At 36.6% G+C, this 21120-nt stretch overlaps 1 protein-coding gene across 1 annotated transcript in view; it reads right to left on the bottom strand.

Annotated features, from left to right (window-relative positions):
* Positions 1-589: 589 nt before the first annotated feature.
* The window catches only part of LOC149774009 (uncharacterized), a 156295-nt gene continuing 135764 nt past the window's right edge, over positions 590-21120 (bottom strand). The window contains exons 3-4 of the mRNA XM_089945893.1: positions 2800-2823; positions 590-706 (exon numbers count right to left, since the gene is read on the bottom strand). Of these exons, the coding sequence (XP_089802019.1) occupies positions 590-706; positions 2800-2823 (141 nt within the window). The remainder of the gene's footprint in view (positions 707-2799; positions 2824-21120) is intronic.

Here is a 21120-nt window from a genome sequence, read left to right as displayed (position 1 = left end):
TGTCTCTCGCATTATGAATAATTACAGCAGAATTGTCGTTAATATCCCATTTAACAATACATCTATAAATACAAGATGTACTGCCACTATCTGTGACATTAGCAGCACCAAACAACCGTTTAAAGACGATTGGTTATACAAAGTTAAATGATATTTAGTTCAACTACGCACTTGACATATGTATGTGATTTTGTGTTTCTTCTTGTAAATGCGTAAGTTGACACAGTATTCTTATCTAAGTTTTGGACTCAATTCTGTGCTGTGTTTAAAAAGCTTGCATTGTATGGGTTTTGATTAACTTATTGGAATATCAGTTAAACAGGAAATACGTACATATATACATGCGTACACACATACATATACATATGCATGCATACATACATGAATGCATACATATATATATATATATATATATATATATATATATATATATATATATATATATATATATATATATATATATACATACATACATATCTCGTTCAATTCATGCGGTGTTTTATTACGTTAATCTTGGTGATAATATACCAAGAAAATAAAATAGAACCATGGTTTCTTCTTAAAACAGAAACAAGGTGTGAACATAATCCTATGAGATATAGCCTGTAGTGAAAGAAGAACCAAACAAGTCTGCAGCCGTTGGAGACTTGAGGCTTTCAATGTCTGGGAGTACAACATTATCAGTTACAATCAGTTTCACAATTACCTGGCAAAACAGAAAAACAGTCTGATCGGTACTTTACTGATAAGCATTCTCCCAGTATAATCTACACTTTCTTCTATTTATTTCATGTATGTATTAATATTGTACGTCTTCTTTACTATGCAGAATGCACGTAATTTTATTATGAAATGCATCATGTATTACTGTATAAAGAAAATTTCGTTATAAGCTAAAGAAAAAACAATAAGATAGGTATCCTAATGTTTTCTGAAATAGTGTCACTGATATATTATCCTCAAAAACTACTTAACTTGAATGATAAATGAATTGAAGGCTTTACGATCAGCCGCTCAGTAGCAATTAACTTCGAGGAATATATATTATATAATGCATATCGTGTTCAAATCAGCACTTACCCCGGGCCACTTCGAGCGCTGAAAGAACATAATAAGCGTGATAATAGAAACGGTGAAATATACTTCTCGTAAGTGGTTTAAATATTTATTTTGTAATTCATGTAGATGTTTACAGATCATAGCCTTAAAAAAATGCATACTTTATAATGAGTTTGTGAAAGTAGATGAAATTGTTTAGATCTTTTGATTCTTAAGAATGCTATTTTCCGTTCTTCCCCGTAAAAAACAAAATAAACGTCATATTCGAAACAATGAATACACTTCCCGCATTTTCTTTGCAATCTCACGCTATGTCTCTGAAATGTAAAATATTCCAAGTAGCTGTAAATTGTTCTATACCGTATAATTTGTTGGCTGTGACTAATGCCGTTTAACTACCTTCCACTGCACTTGTTGTGATGCCTCATTCCAGCATCTTCTTCGGTATAAAATAGATGGTCTCGTGATCCTTACGGTGTTGTTGTGGCATGAACGAATTTGAGTAGCCTCTATGTTATACATCATATATTTACCTGTATCTATGTTATATATCCAGTAATGGAAAAGTCGAATATCAAGCTATATAAACTTTCTTTGTATCATTTTTGTTAAAGGCTACATTTTACTCGCTGTCTACTAGCTAACTTAGAATAAGGTATTGATTGAATTGTAACGATTAATAAACTCGTTTGCACAAGCCAAATAAACTTTCTTAGTATCATTCACAAACATGATGCCTCATAACATGTCCTGCGTAATTCTGGAAGAATAGCCATCTATTGCATAAAGGAAGAGTGGCAATAACAAGATTTTCAATATGGTCATATAAGATATCGTGAATACCCCATACTGATATGACCATCGACCAAGGAATAGCGATAACATGATTTTTAAGACGGCTGCTATGGTAGCCATATCATATGTTCGATGAGCACAATTTACATTTAGGACCAACTAAACTCGCGATGAGTGTGTGTTTAACGTTTTATGGGAATCCTCAACATTATGTACGATGATCAAATATAGTGCTGACAGATAGACGGACAATGGATAACATACGAACAAATAGTCTCGTCTGTGTATACCACTCGTAGAAGTGTCTTACTGAAATAAGTTGTGTCACTCTGACAAATATATTTTCCTGGGGTATTTATACCAACAGAATGTAAAAATAATGAAAGAGGAATCATTGATTAGTAAAATATACAACTGCGAGAAAGCTGTAATAACATTAAACCTAATATGAGGGCTTTGAGATTTAAATGTCTGGGAAACACAGCATCACAACGTACAAGGTATACCCCTCTCTCTCCTGACAATTATAGCAAAATGCCAATTGTTTCTTCATTAATGGAGAGGAAACTCTAGATAAAGTATGCGCCTTTTATTGGGTTTTTCATATTTGTATTAAATATTTAACTCTTCATTTTTCTGCAGAAAATCTAAAGGTATATTATGAACTTATTAATGTATAGTTGGAATCAAACATAATACACTTGTATTATATGCGAATATAAAGCAGTTTGATTACCTGATGTGATCGGAGTGCTACTGATATCACATCATAGATAAGAAAAAGGGTCATGATAACTAAACTGTAACTTTATACTAAGTAGTAAATGATGGCTTAAATTCGATGAATAAATATTTTTATGAACATATGTGTCTTGATAATCAAATAAAAACCATAAGAAATACATATCTTAATCTTAATGACTAAGAGGATGTATTGATACTTACACATGCTTGTATCTGCTTTTCTTCCTGAAATAATATAACAAATATCTTATTAGAAACGGTGAAACAAGCGTCACTTAGTAGATCTCAAAAAGGGGGAATAAAACGCATGCAAAACTACAATTGCAACGTAAGCCGTTACGGTCGCTGAATATTCCACAAGAGCGGACGTGTAACCTAATTTAATAGTCAACCTTTCCTTGTTGAGACATCACCATTTTAACAACGACGGGACTATGTAATACTGAAGTTAGGCATCTCGTATGTTTTGACGAATATAATACGGAAGTGTTGCCCGTATACCTACAATTTTATTCCGGACTCTGAAACAAAATTAATAATTCCATTTTCTTCTTTTGACCGTGAATCCAACGTATAATGTTAGTCACATTATACATTTTGGAGAACAAAATTTACACTGATTAACTTATATCCAATACTTACGATAGTATGGCCGATAAGTCAATAATTGAACATGATTAACAGGGGAACAATAATAGGCACATCTTGAAACAAATGTATAATTCGTAAGTCCATAAATACATGTTACTTCTCTTTCCTACGAAAGCGATAAATACGCGATATTGGAAAAATATGAATTAGACAAGAGTTTGAAAAAAATCCTGCCTTTTTTGTGGGAACAGATATGCGATAAATTTGACGAATAATTAATTTTCATAAATATATGCGTCTTAGAAATTATGCATTAACTTTATGTAAGGCAAAAATTGTTCTTATTTACTAAAAACACCTATAATTGTACTTACACTTTCTTTTTGGTCTCTTTCGTCCTAAAAAATACAATACACCAGTTATTAGACAGGTTAAATATTTTCCGCGTATTTGCTCTCAAAGGTGAGAGTAGAAAAGCATGAAAATATTGGCAAATATAGCTAATTCAAAGTAAGCAAGCAACTATTGCTGTAAAAATATAATACATCTGACATTAGACAAGGTTCTATTAATTCGACTTATTTTCTCCCAAAAGAGGGAGGAGATAAGGCATGCACTTATTCACAAATGGAAAACTGTGTAAGTCACACAGTGTAAGTCATTACATAAAATATGGTAATCCTAAACTAGTTGTTGTTAGTATTTATCTGTTGTAAGCACGTATCATATACAAATATATGAGTTTTAACGTTTCTGTATTTGATTTATCCTGAATAAATATAAATTAACAAGCTGTACAGTTTTTAACAATTTAGTACTTTAAAGTCTTCGGGAAAAACATACACAGCGAAGCTGATTACAAAACCAGAAAGCTTATCTATAAAACTTTATGTTCCTTCTGCAGTTTGCGTCTTGGTCCTGTTTCACTATGTTTGCCCTCAAACTGTGCATATAATACTATTGTGTGCTGAGAAATGGCGTTAAACCTACAACAACAACAACAATGGCTTGATACAGACGATAACATCAGGTCTTGTTTTGACATGACCAGTGTAAGATTATAAGTATATCCCACTAAACCCACACATGAAGCTTCATAATTCGTTGAAATTCTCCCTCCGAAATAAAAGCAAAATATATATTAGTGGATAATACATGATGGATGGCAGCAGTTACTTATACTTCATTTAAACGCGATGTTTCAATAAATTGAACTTGAAGCTGCTAAAGTGCGACACCAGGCTGAGGTGTAGCTACAAGATAATTTGCAGAACCAAAATCACTACATTTCCACTAATGATAACACAATCCACGTATCTGATAAAAATATATTACTATCATTTGATAGACCTTTGTTTCAAATTGAAGTACACGTATTCAGTACCGAAAAATTAAGAGATACTTAAATCAAAGCTTGTGTCGTTCTTTAGTTGTATCAAAATCATTAAATTTAAACATCGCGTTTGCTTTATTCTTTTAAAGAAACCATATACTCTGTCGATGAAATCTTATTTAGGACGGGAGTCATAAAAGACAGTACCAACACAAAAATATAAAGGTCAATAACGGGATGCGCCGGATGAAAAGAATGTTTCAACATGAAAATCAGAAAGTAAAAATAAAAACAATACACAGTTGGGATGCAGCGAGTTTTGACCTCGAGACCCCTCGTTTAGCAGACGAGAGCCATAAAAGAAAATTTCACCATGAAAAAAAAAATATGTTAAAAAATAGAAAGAAGGGAATGCGCGACTAAAAAAAAATGAAAGTTTCAACATGAAAATAAAATCAAAAAGAAGAGAACATTGGGGTGCCTGGAGTTCGAACAATCGACATCTTGTTTGGAAAGTCATAAAAAAAAGCGTTTCAATATGAAATATAGAAAGTAAATATAATAAAATGAAACAAATTGGGATGCGAGAGTTGAAAATGAAGTTCAAATATAAAATTATAAAGAAAAAAAATTTGGATACCGCGAGTTAATAACCAGTTTGATTCTTATTGGACCGGAGGGAGTCACAAAGAAAGGTTTCCACAAACAAATTTAAACAGGTAAAATAATAAAAAGAAAAAAATAGGATGCCCGTGTTGAAAAGAAAGATTTAATACAAAAATAAGTTAAAAGTAAAAATACAAAAGAAAATATTGGGATGCCGCGAGTTTCGAACGATCCAACATAAAAACTTTCTTTAAAGTGAAAAGTACAATAAAAAATACAAATTGTGATGAGCGTGTTTAAAAGAAAGTTTCAACATAACTTTTAAAACAAAAAAAAATCTATCAAAACTGGGTGCCGCGAGTTTTAAACTCGAGACTTCTTCTTTTGCAGACGGTATTCATAAAAGAAAGTTAAGTTCCAACTTAAAGTTAAAACGGTACAAAGAAAATATTTTAACAAAAATGGATGCGCAATTTGAACATAAAGTTTTAACATGAAAATGAAAAAACGGTAAGCAACTTTTAAAAAAAGAGATATGGTCAATTTTATCCAGTTTTTAAAGCAATATGTAAAGTATTGTACGTAAACAGTATATCGGCCACTTTCATGCAAAAAAGGAGCGTATTGTCTGCTCATTTCGAACAATTCAAATTATATTGTGCACAATTTTGTATCTTCTTAATAAATTATCTTTTGTGGCAAAGTTAAGAGAGACTAATCTGCCTCGCTGTTTTCATAATACCTCCATTTATCCAAATAGTACTTTGAGTTTAGTAAATATTGATCAGTCAGTATACTAAATTGTCAATTATAACAACTATTATATGGACATATTTCTTTCTTAAGTTGATAATCAAACTATAAATACAATCAAAGTCGTAGGCCTTAGAATGAAATAGTTTATGTTTCCTGTTTTAGAATGACACATTGTGTATGATGCCGATCAACGTAGACATCGACATAAAGACGAGCATTACACACTTTGACTTCAATATCCTACGTCTCTAAACATTAACAATAATATGAGTCATCTATCGAATGAAACGGAAAGAAAAAATAAGTAGAAGACAAAATAATCGGCTAACAGGATTGCTTAAATATTTATAGCCCAACATTTGAAGTCTTAAAACAGGTTAATATGGGCAAGCACCCATTTCTGAAACCAAACTGAGCTTCATAGATTACCTCCATTTCCATTGTCCATGCTGGAGTAGTTTCTGTCACGGTGTGGTCTAATAACTCGTTGAACATAGTCCAAAGTAATTGCATGAAGTTTAAAGTATTAACGAGTTAAACTAACGTTTAACCAATATAAATATGGTAACATAGGTTTCAGCCAAGCGCATGCTCAGTCTTACTTATGTTTATAGTAGCCTATTATTCCAATATAATTTAATACAATGCAAACATAAACTTAAGAAACGAATTTAAATAGGTCTGCTTCTTCGTGTTTTCAGAATTCTTACAGTCCTAAGAGTTTACAAGCAAAAGAATTATGACTTATAATTTTTCACAGGGGCTCGTATCATTGCTTACAATTTACTTTGAATACATGTACTATATCGTACATGTATGACAGGTAAACTGTAAGCAACGTTATGAATACGAACCCCTATGGAATTTTTCAGCTCAACACACTGACTTATATTATTTCCAGGTCGGTCACAAACTGCAATGAAAATATTTTTGAAAGGGACATTACCTTTTTATGTTGGTTGCTGGTTGAATAATAAGATGTGTGTGTGTCTGTTTGTGACTTAGATATGTAACATACATTTAACAATGTTCACTCATAACGCTACGATGTCTGCAGTGTGGCAGTTGATAGTAATGTTCAGCACTGGGACATTATGCCGCACACATATATCATTATGTTCCACCTAAAATCAGGCCTAGCAATCCTAAAAGCAACCCCTTAATGCTAAACGCACAGTCAGGTAGATGCTACTAACATTTTTGTTAGTATTTGGTATCGCTTGGACTGGGTTAGAACTTGAGATATTCCGATAACCGGGTGGACGCTCTAACCACTTATGCCACCGGAAAGGTCGACAAATACATAACATGTATACACACATACATACATACATACATACATACATACATACATACATACATACATACATACATACAGACAGACAGACATACATACATACATACATACATACATACATACATACATACATACATACATGTGTATGGATGTGATTTGGACTTTTAACGTCGCTTTAACAATATTTCAGTCATATCACTACGATGTCTGCAATGTGGCAGTTTACAACCGCAGACATGTAGCATGATGTCCCACCTAGTCACATTATTCAGACACCATGCCAACCAGGCCTAACACTAACCTCTTAATGCTGAGCGCAAAGCGAGGTAGCTGTTAGTACCAATTTTATAAGTATATGGCTAGACTCGGCCGGAGATCGAGCCCATGACCTTCCGCATCCGAGGCGGTCGCTCTACCCACAAGCCACCGGAGCGGTAATAATGTATAAAGAAGCTACATTAATCGACAAGGTTATGATGGGACTATGTGGATTAAGAAGTAAACACTTTTTATTTTTATTCTGGGAATAAAATCATTGCTCTAATCAATGCCATATCCTGTGTATGTGATACAAACATGATCATGTGACCCCCTTCTTATTTCACAACTTGGGGGAATTTCAAAAGTGCGTCTTTTGATACAATATAATCTTTGTTCTGAGAGCGATTTCTCAGTTTTGGGGGCTTTTCATTCAGATGTCAAGTTAATTTGTTGTAGCCAGATTTGAACTATAATATTTTTTCAGATCAGTTGGATTTCAAAAGGATTAATTCTTTATTCTCTGGAAATAATTTGAGTATTACTCACACATAAATTTTGGAACGACATTGCTTACACATTTAATTTGGATTTCCAACATCGGAATGATATTATTGGTATTTCTACAAAGAACTGAAGATAAGCACAGTACTGACTACAGCATACGTCATCGCCATCCATATTGGATTTTACATCAGGATTCGAATTTGTAATTATTGGAACATTTATTATTAGGACATTTGGAATTGAATTTGTTGATTATTCTTAGATAATTTTTGGATTTGATTCTTGAAACCGTAAGTTTTTATATATTTTTCTTCATTTTTACAGAATTTTCCAGAAAAATAAAGCATTGGTTGAATTTTACAAAGCTTGTTATTTTCACTCTTTCTGCGTTACAGTTTATTCAAGCCTAAGCACGTAACACAGCTGCTAAATATCTGAAGCAAAGCAAAACTTGATGCATTCATGTCATTGGAATACATCTCAAGTTTAATGTACTCTTTTGGAGATTCATGGGTTTCAAGTATATGTATTTTATTTTCCAGATACTGTATATTTATACAATAATACTTAATAATAATAATAGTTGTTGGCTGGCTGTGGAGTCTTCAATATAATTCAACCATCAGTGTCCATAGACCATTCAGGCCATTGGTATTAAATATACTTAATCTCATAAAATCTTATTTTGGGGACTTTTTCTAACAATACAGACTATAGTGTTGGCTTAAATATGTGCATATGCATGTTTTATTAGCATCCATTGACTATATGGCCAGAGCATTAATATGTTTTCATGTTAATGACTCGGTGTTCAATACTGTATTGATATTAGGACACAAACCAAAACATACTGTAACAGCTATCAACACCATATATTGAGTAGAACACCATATTATGGGTACAAATCAATATTGTGAGTACAACATTATATAGTGAGTACAACACCATCTAGTGAGTACTACACCATATAGTGAGTATAGCATCGTACTGTGAGTACAACTCTGTATAGTGATTACAGTACCATACTGTGAGTACCACACAATATAGTGAGTACAACACCATATTGTGTGTACAACACTGTATAGTGAGTACATCACCATATGTGAAGTACATAAGTTAGGTTGTATTCTACGGTAGTCATTTATTGAATATACTGGTACAGGTTCTTTAGGTGCAACATAAAAACTCCAGTATGCAAGAGTAAAAGAGCTGTTTGGATTTATAACAAACAAGGACAATGTCGCAATTAGTGACATGGAGACTGTGAACGCACTATCTGTGTAATATCCACCCAGACAGATCCAGCATTGCATATTCTAATGACAAGGACATGTGAAGGTATTATTCGACAGCTTTTTCCAGTGAGGCTATTGGGGCTAGGATATTTAGAGGGGAGAAATGGAACCATTGTTTACAGACTGCCAACACACACACACACACACACACACACACACATCAGTGTAACACATTCATAGTTCATAATATATAAGTATTATGCAGAAAGGACACATTTTGAATATCAAAGTGTTTCCATGTGTTTACTATGGGAGTTGAGATAGTACAGTGTGTCCTAAAGGAAACTCACCTGTTATTGAGTAAAATTTCATGACTTCATATCACTAGTGTTATATTATATTTAGGTATATGTATGTATATATAAGTTTGTCCCTTTAATGTATCATGCAGCATAAATCCAAATGAAGACTATCTGCATTGGAAAAGAAAGAGTCATGGAGTTCTGGAAAAATGGCCACAGTAAGGAAGGTGCATGAGATCAGCTGCCTGAGTTCAGACCAGAAAGGTGCAGGCGGTGGGCTTTCTTCATGAGAATCAAAGGTAAAGAAGATATTGGACCAGATATGCATTGACATATGTTCAACAAAATGCAAGAGGTTTCTGTTATAAAGAACCAGCAGCATCAATAAAGGTCAAAGAAAAAGCTCCTGATGTCCCACAGGAAGGAAAGTACATAATAGCCAAATACATTCAGGAGGATGATAAAGAAGTCTGCTTAACATTGGGGGGTCTCTCACATAATCGTGCTCTACATTAACCAGTGCATGAAAAAAAATGAAATGAGCTTGAACATGATGCATCCATGATTGCGCCTTGTGTATTTTAATCTCTGTGACTAATGTTTAGCTCACACATGTTTTGCTTGCTTGTTTTTTTATTTGCCTAAAATATTATTTATGATTGTTGCACCTTGCTTAAACACTTTAGGGTGCATATGTAGTTTGTTTCGCTTTCGGGTGCATGTGTTTTATTTTCACTTTAGGGGGTACGGGTATTGTTTTCACTTAAGGGTGCACTGACAGTTTGTGATATGAAAATGAGCCCTCGACTTGTTGCACACAGTAGGTGATGCATCATAATTTGTTTTGTTGTCTCTCTTTCTCTTGATCCTCTGAGCCTGTTAACATGAGCAATGAATGACAAAGTGATAACACTATTTTTCATACATTTTAACAATTTTATATGTTTTAATTCTTAATTTCATTAATAAAACCCTTGTTAAAATGATTATACATAAAAACACTAAATGCTGAATAAAAATTAAACTTGTTAGATATGTATGTGCATAATATGATCATATATTCATGCCATTATGTATAACGGTTTAGATTATCATGTATTCATACCATTATGTTGAACTGTTTAGATGATTATGTATTCATGCCATTATGTTGAACTGTTTAAGATGATTATGTATTTATGCCATTATGTTGAACTGTTTAGATGATCATGTATGTATGCCATTATGTTGAACTGTTTAGATGATCATGTATTGATGCCATTACGTTGACCTGTTTAGATGATCATGTATTCGTGCCATTATGTCGAACTGTTTAGATGATCATGTATTCATGCCATTATGTTGAAATGTTTAATTTTTGGACTGTCATTTTACTGAAGTTGTGGGAAAGGTGCATTCCTGTTATATATAACACAGTTAGTTTGATTTATGTGAATCAAGGATGTTTTATATTAATTGTGTTATCTCTGTCTCTATATAGTAATACTCATTTCCATCCATCCAACACATTGTCATTAATGCAGCTAGTCCCAGAGTTTTGCATGGATTGCGCTGAAAGTTGGTAACTATTATGATCATGATAGGAAGACAAACATGTCAACAAATCACTTTACTCCTCAATGTTTTTGAAGCTCCTGTTCCTTTTGTCCTACTGCTGAAAATAGTGCCAGACAAAATTTCATTATGAATGCAAGTTTTCTTGCCATTGTATTGACTTCAGTTAAAGATGGTTTAAATTATATGGTCATCATTCATCAGTGCATATTGAAAAATGTCCGTACTTCCTTAATGTATGGAAGAGTTATTGCCATTGTTTACTCATGGCTTGATTCAGTGCATGTCACAATTTGTAATGCAGCGACTATTATACTTTTTATTGAACTGCTGTAAAACTATGCATCTACAGTGCTGATCATCAGAATATATGACTAAATTGTTGTATTAACATAATTTTCACAAGAGTTGTCATCGGTTTTGGCAACAGACGTTCAAATCATGAATTAGGGATGCAGGAGAGATAAGAGTATGTTTATATGAACAAAGTAGTCAACATTTCTATGGCTTCAATCATAGATAGAGTTCGTGCTGCATAACTATTTGGCTAAAACTTCTAGCTCATTATAGGTGAAATGTAAATTAAATAAACCTTAAGAAAAAAATGGTGTTAGTTTGTGCTTGGGTCGGGTAATTAATAATGGATGTAGTTGATCAAGTGACCGATTCATATTATTGGGTGATTCTTTTACAGTACAGTTTTGCACTTATTTTATTTTTGACAACTGTACATTGCAAAGATATTTATGTTTTGATACAGTTTTTAACCAAACGTTGCTGGAAACATCAAAAGAAAGTTTTTACTGTGATATGGAACATTGAGTGTTCTGTCATTGGGAAAGGACTAGATAGTTTATTGCTGTCAAATTTTGTTATTAAGAAAATCCAGTTTATTGCTGTCAGATTGTATTCTCTCGGTAATGGATAACCTACCATTTTTTACATTTGAAAAGTGCATATGTCTGCAACATTTTATATCGTGACATAAATATCTATAAAAATGCGTCTCTTCTTGATTAATTGATACAAGCCATTGAAATTAAAATATTTTGTGAAGAAAATTATATAAATAGATAAATGTATGTATTATGTTCAATCATTTACATTTGAAACACATTATAAATGTAAATGTCTGGTAAATTGAAATAGCATAACCACGATGGAAATGTTTATTTTACTGCCCATTGCGCATGCCATTATTTTTTTAATTATTGGAAAAATTAATTTTATAACAAAGGATGATGTTGTTATTGTTTTAGTTTGTTCTTTGCATATTTGCTCTATGGTTTACCCTTATCTGTCCCATAAACCCACAGTCTTATTATGTAGGAACACACGTCTTCAAAGACATGAAGTTTTATGACATAAATTCTACACGCATTGAATTACAATAAATCTTGTGTAATCAATTCTAAGTTCAAATATGGTTCTCATTAAAGTGAGGGTGGTTACAAACCTAGCGGAAACTTTCAAATAATGAATGGCAACCACTGCTGAATCCAAGGATTGAACCTAGTGTATGTTTATATCTATGTTCTTATGTAACTCCTGAGAGATTATTTTGTCTAATTTATCTATTGTCATTATTCATGGCTGTACACTTTACAAATTCTAGTTAGTTAGTTTTCTCTACATGACCTTAATCTTTTAAGAGAACAATATTGCATAGGATCAATAGGTATATGTTATATTGTGTGTTGCATAGGATCTATAGGTATATGCTAACTTGTGTGTTGCATATCATCTATAATTGTATGTTAACTTGTTTGTTGACAATTAATAATTGCAATCTTAATAACAAGACATTTGACTTAATTTATCACGGGCTGATGTGGAGCAGCAGAGGGGGCGAATCGGACATTTTGTCCAATCGTTATTTGGCTTAATTATTACTTTCTGCACTCAACGATCTAGTGTCGTCAGCGCCTGGTAAAAAAAAAACGACGACGTCGTTGGGGGATCGTCGCGTCGTCATTTGGTTTAATTAACACCTTCTGCGCGCCGATCCCCAGCGTCGTCAGCGTCCGGTAAGCACATCGACGACCGCGTCGATGTCATCGCCCCCTCTGCTGCTAAGTGGTTATTTACAATGAAAATTATTTACAACTAACCGAATATTTGGTCAAGTCCGATACGATATCGTGTCCGAGGATCATGTAAATTTATCGTTATGAATCCATGTGGGGTCGACTGAGCATGACTAAAAAAGTTTCGAAAAACATTAAAGTCCATGTCACCGCCGCACCATGTCTGCCAAATATTTCGTAGCGTGTGTGTATCAACGCCGTTGAATACAGCAAGAATATTGCAGTTATCTCTGATTACTTTTGGAATCTGAGTGTATCGTTGAGTGACATATATCACGTCAGTGTTTTTATGCCTGCCTCTGGAAAATATCCTAGCTGGGTTCTTTTGATTGTCTAACATAACATCATCGTACACGACTAGATTGTTAACGTCGCCATCAATATCATCAATACCCGGTGCATCATTGATATCTGTAATAAACTCAATAACATTTTTTTTAGCGATCGCTGATGCATTCTCGTTGAAATCTTTCAACACCTCGTAGCATCGTTGATCATCTACGCTAGGAGCAACCAAATACAACTTATCCCACTTCATCCATCTCATTATTAAATTGAGTAACAATTGCGTCTTGCCGGATCCAGATGGTCCGATGATAATCATCCGGATCGAGTTTGGTAACGCTGCAACATGCTTAACTGGTTCTCTTGTTTTAGTCGCCGAAAAATCAATTATATTCATATTTCTATACATAAATTATGGATCTATATTGTGTGAAGTGTAGAGTACGTACTGGTACAAATGATATGACAACCGCTACAACAAGAAATAACAGATCGGCCCTTACTGGCAAGTGTGTACAATGCGGTACAAAGAAATTTAGATTTATTTCTATTAGACCCGGAGATGTTTTAAAAAAAAGCGAGGAGGTGACATCGCAGCCAAATTGGCAAAACTCCCCGGAACACCGTGGGCAAAGTATCCAGGAGAAAAACACCTCCCAGGATATAACTACTGTGGCCCCGGAACACGATTAGATATTAGACTCGATGATCAAAATCAGCCCAAACCCGGTGAGTATCCAATAAACGCTATCGATAAGGCGTGTCATGCTCATGATGTTGCTTATAAAAGTAGCGATCTGCAACAGCGCCATATCGCGGATGTAAAATTAATTCACGCGCTAAATGCTATTCCTGATAAATCCGTCAAAGAAAAATTGGCCTCATGGTTGGTAAAATCGGCTATGAAAGGTAAATTAATGATTGGCGCTGGTAATTAATAACAATCATCCAAGAAAAACGATGGATTCCATCTATTATTCTCCGAGAGGATACTGGAAGGGGAAGGCCGCAATTGGTAAGCTTGCAAGCGCTGCAAAGGTAACAAAGACCACTGCGGCTAATTGGTTATCCAAACAGGCTATATGGCAAATCTATCTACCACCGCCTAAACAAATCAACTTCTCGCGCTTTGATGTCAGCGTACCTAATGAAGTTCATCAGGCTGATATACTATTTTTGCCGCATGACAACGGTTACAAATACGCGCTAACCGTAGTTGATGTTGCGAGTCGATACAAACAAGCGGAGCCGTTAAAAACAAAGTCGGCAACTGAAGTAGCCGCTGCGTTTGAAAGAATTTATCGAAGAGGCCCTCTGCGCTGGCCAAATCTATTACAAGTTGATCCCGGTAGTGAATTTCGCGGCGCTGTTTTAGCAACGCTGAAACATCATAGCGTCGCGATACGACGAGGTCATACTGCGCTACATCGTGATCAGGCAATTGTTGAACGATTCAATCGGACTCTCGCTGAACGGTTATTTGGATATCAATACGCGAAGGAATTCATCCAAGAAAAACGATCTCGTGAATGGGTTAAAAGGTTGCCAGGCGTAATTGCAGCGTTAAATAACGAGATTACCCGAGCAATCAACATGAAGCCCAGCGACGCGATTAAATACGAGTATATACCCGGAAAATCAAAAATAAATAGCGTTTCCAAGCCGATTCTTGGCGATGTCACTGTTAGATATCTATATGAACCAGGAGAGCTTGAAGGCGGTAAAAAAAGGGCTACCGATCCTATTTGGAGTGTTACCACACATAACATATCAACGATAACACGATCAACTGGTAGACCACCGATCTACAGACTGGATTCAACTGCTCCTCAGCGCGGATTTACACGCGAGCAACTACAAGTGATACCTAACGATACTCAATTACCCCCACGTGGTCTTAACTAGCGCCGTTGCGTCTATTGCACTCAAGACAGGTCAACCTCACATTGTTTTTGACATGACCGAGACTGTTATCGATCCTATCCACGGTAAATTGGCGAGTGTCTTTATCCGAATAACGCCAACTCATTATACAATTGCAACTCGCGCAGTGATTATTCTGTTGTTGTCGTAGCGAGATTATTAATTCGGCATCAATATCAAAACGCCGCTGTTTTTTTTTATCCTGTTGGCGGTAACCCGAGAGTTTTCTATCAATGACGCTTGCATCGATGGTGACTTTGTCGCCGGCTTCGTCAGTGACTCCGTCACTGACTTCGTCAACAACAATTCTTCGGAGCTGATTTATCCTTCGTACTCTGGACACTGCAAGATAGACTAGATTCGACCATTCGATGCGATTATCAACTATCCAAACAATTGTGTCCGTGATGGTTAGTCCCTGCGAGGAATGTATTGTTGTTGCGTATCCTAGCGTCCACGGGGATTTATCAGCACGTAGCGCGTCCTCGACGACGCTGATATCAACGAGCACGATATCATTCAGCACGAGAATTTGTTTTTTTGCCCCCGACGCTGTCGGGGCTGGAATTTCAACTTCAATGTTCTGCCGCCGTGTGTCCGCGGGTCTATAACATAACGGCACTGGACGCGTTGGAAACCTTTCCTTATGCAACGTAAACAACTTCCGCTGAAGTGTGTCTCTGACTATCTTTCTACTCGCTACAATTAAATCGTTTGGTCTCCATGTTTCCCAGAATTCATTTAACGGCGTTTCCGGAATCACCTCGCGAATTATTTCACATTGAATTCTATCCGGCTGTAATCTGATTAGTTTTTTAACCCCGCGCAGTTGTTCATCAAGTGCTCGGTAATCAGTATCGGTTTCTTCATAATAGTCCACGAACCCGCTCAACCAATCATGTGGACCCTCGCCGACAAATGGTGGTGGTTGGCCATGGTCCCCACACATGATTACCGCTGTATTCGCGCGCAGCAACCACTCAAGAAACATTTGTAAAGTATCTAACGAAACAGTACATATCTCATCCCAGATGATAATGTCGGGAATAAATTTTTCACCCATTCGATCAGGAGTCCACTCACCGCCGCTGTATCGAAAAAAGCTGTGATAAGTAACGGCGTCAACATTTCGTTGTTTTATCTCTCGCGCTAGTCTATGGGTCGGTGTAAGCACGATTATACTTGCCCGCGTTCGAAATAATTCAATTGCCCGAGTCGTCTTTCCTGACCCGCCACAGCCGCTTAAATAAACCGTCTTGTGTCTACAAATTGGATCAGAACACGATGGTGCATTAGACCATTCTGACAATTTATCACCGCGTAGGTAATTGTTCTCAACGATGACATTTGCTGACGGGGAATAATCGCGTCGTATTTCTTCTTTAATTCTCCATGTACCCCAACTCTCGTCCGGACTAGTAAACTCGGCTACGTTTCCCTTATACGCTACGTCAATATAAAACGAATCAACGGCTACTCTAACCGCGGTATCGGGGAATCTATTTATCATCGAGAATAAATTGATAGCGGCATAACCCAGCATAGACGCCCTCAAATGTGGATACGCCGGGCTGTCTCCGTCGCTGTAGGTAACAACTGTACCCAACCTCGTTCCATTGGACAAGAAAGCTGTTTCGCAGTTCACGTATCTATTTTTTGCCACTGCGTCCTTGATTACGAAATCATATTCTGCGTCATCTATAATCAGCCGTGAGCAATATCGTTTGTAGTCGTAGTTTTTTCCACCTTGTGTGAACTTACCGATTATTCTTCTACCGAGATCTTTTGCCTCGTGGTTTCGTTGGTTAAATATCCTCCTGGACCATTCGACGATATATTCCTCGTCGGCATCGATGTGTTTTCTGGATTCGTCAATTATGCTATCTAGACGCTCTGGTTCTGGTAACCAGACTTCAGTCTGCGCCCGGTATGATATAATCGCGTCACTGACAATCAACGAAACTAGCATGCTACAATCAATCATATACCGTAGCAGCGCTATTGGCAGCCACTTCTTTTCAGCCATGTGTCTACCGATCCAAATATAGCAACAGCGATGAAGTCCTGCCGCGAACTCAAATGATACTATGCGAGCGAATCCGGTTAAATCAAAATCAGGCAGTGGTCCATTAATAGCAACACGAGTCATTTCATGTCTGGGGTGTCCAAATCGTTTGAAATACTCAGCGGCGGATCCATACCCGAGAAAACTCGCTGGATAACAGGCAACCATATCAACCGAGATCATAGCGTCGCGGTTGTATTCAGTGTTCCATAGTCCACCGTGATAGTATTCCAAACAACTGGATTGTACATCCGGTAGAAATTCCTTGCGCGTTGGTCTCCACGCATTTTTCCTTGCTGCAACATGAGCTACAACCGATGGAATCGTAAAACAATTTGTTAGCAGTTGTTCATCATGCTCTTCAAATTCCATGGCGGTTTTTTTCATCTTGTTGTGAAACGCTTCAGTGCGATATAATTCACCGTTTGGTCTTACAAACTGATCAAAGGTATCCATGTCGTTTTCAGCGCTGCGAAGTAACCACACTGATACAGGGTCGTTTTTACACAAGTAGGCAATAGCATCAAATAGTTTCCTCTCCGCGAGAAAACCATCCCTGGAGAACTGTTCTCCCAGGAATTCTTCGGGTATATACTTTACTGTTCTATCCCGTGGAAATATTGTGATCGCGGGCGTCCATGCGTGTTCATTATGATCAATAATTTTGATTGGGGCTCCCTTCGATTTATACTTCGATTCGTATAATACTTCACCGGTTATCGTTGTAACGGTTATTGGAAATCTCAGCGATGTTTCTAATCTCGCTATGTCGCTGATGGTTGCTCCACGCTCTTTTACGGTTAGTTCCCACTGGTTGATTTTGCTACGTCGTAAATCAGTCAATTTGTTTCCTCGACACGCATTTGTAAAATGCTCTATTATTCGTTCTGCTACACAATTTATCCCGGTTGACTGTTTCATCGGTTTCAGTTTTCCGATATCAGGTTTCTTATTTAACGGGTATATTCCATAAACAACTGCTGTTTCAGGATACGCTCGTTCATAGTATGGTCTATCAATTCCGGTTAACAACCCCGGCTTGGAGTCGCGGCTGACAATGACTGTTTTCTTGTCGCTGAGAACCGGTTCAAATTTATCACGTATGATCCAATCGCCTGATTTCACCCGGACAATGAATTTTACTCTGAAGAAATATCTTTTACCGTCAAGTTGTGATATTATCGTTGCTGCGCGATTGTCGTTCATGGTAGCATCAACAATGCCATCAATTCGAAATGTTGACCAACTGTGAGATGCGCCATCACGCTTGAATTCATTGATACAATCGCGTATTTTACTCAACAGGGTTTTATCGTTTATTAACGCTTTTGGTGTGTCCTTGAGGACTCTATCGAGATTGAATTTAATATTTTTCCGGGGCTTAATTGCTGCCAATCTCTCGAACTCATCCATATAATTAAAACAAGTATTTAAATGAAAGAATATAGTATAATGAATCACTGCAAATGGTTGATGATTGGGTCGACAACCCCGTGCAATAAATCATGTAGAGGTGAATTCTGCGGGTACCATTTACAAAGCGTTCGTAATGGTTCTCTTGGCCCCCTCCCGTGCTTGGTTTGCCACGTCGGTGTAAGAGGAAAATCGCAGTTGTGTATCAATTGTGGCGGAAAGCGATACAGGGAACTAAAACGCTATTATGACAAACGAATAAAAAACGCCGTCATTGACCCCACCGCTGACTTCGTCATCAAAACCCCCCAAGACTACGTTGAAAGATTCATAATTAAACCAAATAATAAATTAGACAAGTAGTATCATTATATAAATGGACCAAGAGTTCAGACCTCACCCCTTGCTCGTCAATTACGAGGCATCTCGCGACGGCATTGTTAGAAACCGCAAACTGAAGAAGCCGGTTGGTACCGTAAGTAATCAGGGGTATCTGATGTTTGGTGCCGGAAAGAAGAAGTACCATGTTCATAGGGCGGTATTTGAGGTATTCAACGGATTAATCGAAAATGGACTTGTGATTGATCATATTAATAATAATAAGACTGATAATTCTCTTATAAACTTGCAAGCTGTCTCGCAGAGTCAAAATACCAAAAAAGGCCAAACCGGTAAATACCCAAAGAAAGCAAAACCCGTAAAGTCATTTGATACAACAACTCACGAGGAAAAAATATTTCAGTCGATGAATGAAGCCAGTAGATACTTTGACATTTGTATCGCCTCAATACGAAAAGTAGCAGAACGAGTATATCAAACAGCAATCTCAAAAAAGACCGGGCATAGAATTCGATTTTCATATATAGATACGAAGTCACCGGCGCCTATGGCGCTGACGAAGTCGCCATGACAATAAATTGTCCATTCCGGAAGAAAACAAAGTATTCAGTATTGTTGAACACCTCGGGATTGATACACGGGGTTTCATTTTTTTTTATTTAAAAACAAGATGTTCTATAAGAATAATGAATATCGAAGACATCAATAATATATTAGCCGAGATTTCAAAATTAAAAAATCAAGGAATTGAATTATCTGATGGTCTCGACAGTGAAAAAATATTATCCGATTATGAGATTATTAACGAACAGTCGAAACGGGGGCGTTTTACCCTGGCCCGCGAGTACTTTTTTATAAAACGATTACAACATACGATCAATGAAAACTTGTACCACAATGACGCAAATGCATTCATTGGACTATTCACTGCCGTTGAAATAATACGAAAAAAACTCGGACGTGTTTATGAACGACGCCGGGAGATTTCTAGTAAAATCAAAAACATTAGAAGGATTATAGACGAAAACTCCGGCGAGAAATTAGAAATTGCTTCGCAATTGCAATAATGGTAGGCGAATCACTTACTACTCGGCTAGCCAGAGAGCGGCTAGCAGCGCTTAAAAAGTTTATACCGTTACGAGACAGGGTCCGAGAACAACTTCAAACGCGGCAGCAACTACAAACCGATTTTACTGTTGGAAGCGAACAACTCTTTGCCCCGGTAACTAAAGCGACCAAAGATGTTACGGCGGCAACTGTACCCGTTCTTGGTGCGCTTGAAAAGATAGCGGCTCAGACCGAACAAACAAAAAGGTCTTTAGAAACACTTCCTGCAAAAATAGCGGCTGCTACAACACGGAGCCCGCCACCACTCGCTATAACCGAACCACAAGAACCCTATGTTACAATGGCCGATGAAGAAGAACTAGGTGCTACTGCGAAAGAACCGGAAGAAGAAATACCAGAAGAGGAAATACCAGAAGAAGAAATACCGGAAGAAAAAGAGGGGAATATACCCCGTATTGTACTCAAGAAGAGCACAATAGATGAAATTAGAGGCTTCAGCAGCAGGGAAGAATTAATTAATTTTGCTGCCAACAATTTTGCTAAGAGCATACGAGATAAGAAGCATATCAATAGCGGTTACGAGAAAAATATAAAGTCGTTAAAGGACTGGGCAAGAATAGTGTATTTAGCGAGTAAACATAAAGATGCATTACCACATCGTAGTAAATCCGATTACGATGAATTCCACAAGGAAGTTAAGACTATAACACCAAAAAAAGGAAAAGGATACCCTGTTGGTAAAGAATCCTACGGCGTTACCTGTCCTGGTAGTGTTCTCAGTGATATATCACGGCTAGAGGTACTAATTGGAGGAAAACGAGCCGGAAATAACTCTCCGGAAATAATCAATGAAGCCGCTGATATTTGCAAGCGGTTATTTGCAGGCGATATTATGGACATTAA

Source organism: Sinohyriopsis cumingii, unplaced genomic scaffold, assembly GCF_028554795.1.
Source record: "Sinohyriopsis cumingii isolate HCF-2022 unplaced genomic scaffold, ASM2855479v2 utg000452l, whole genome shotgun sequence".
Taxonomy (NCBI): domain Eukaryota; kingdom Metazoa; phylum Mollusca; class Bivalvia; order Unionida; family Unionidae; genus Sinohyriopsis; species Sinohyriopsis cumingii.
Note: the sequence above shows the minus strand (reverse complement) of the source record. Positions and strands in the feature narration are given on the sequence as shown.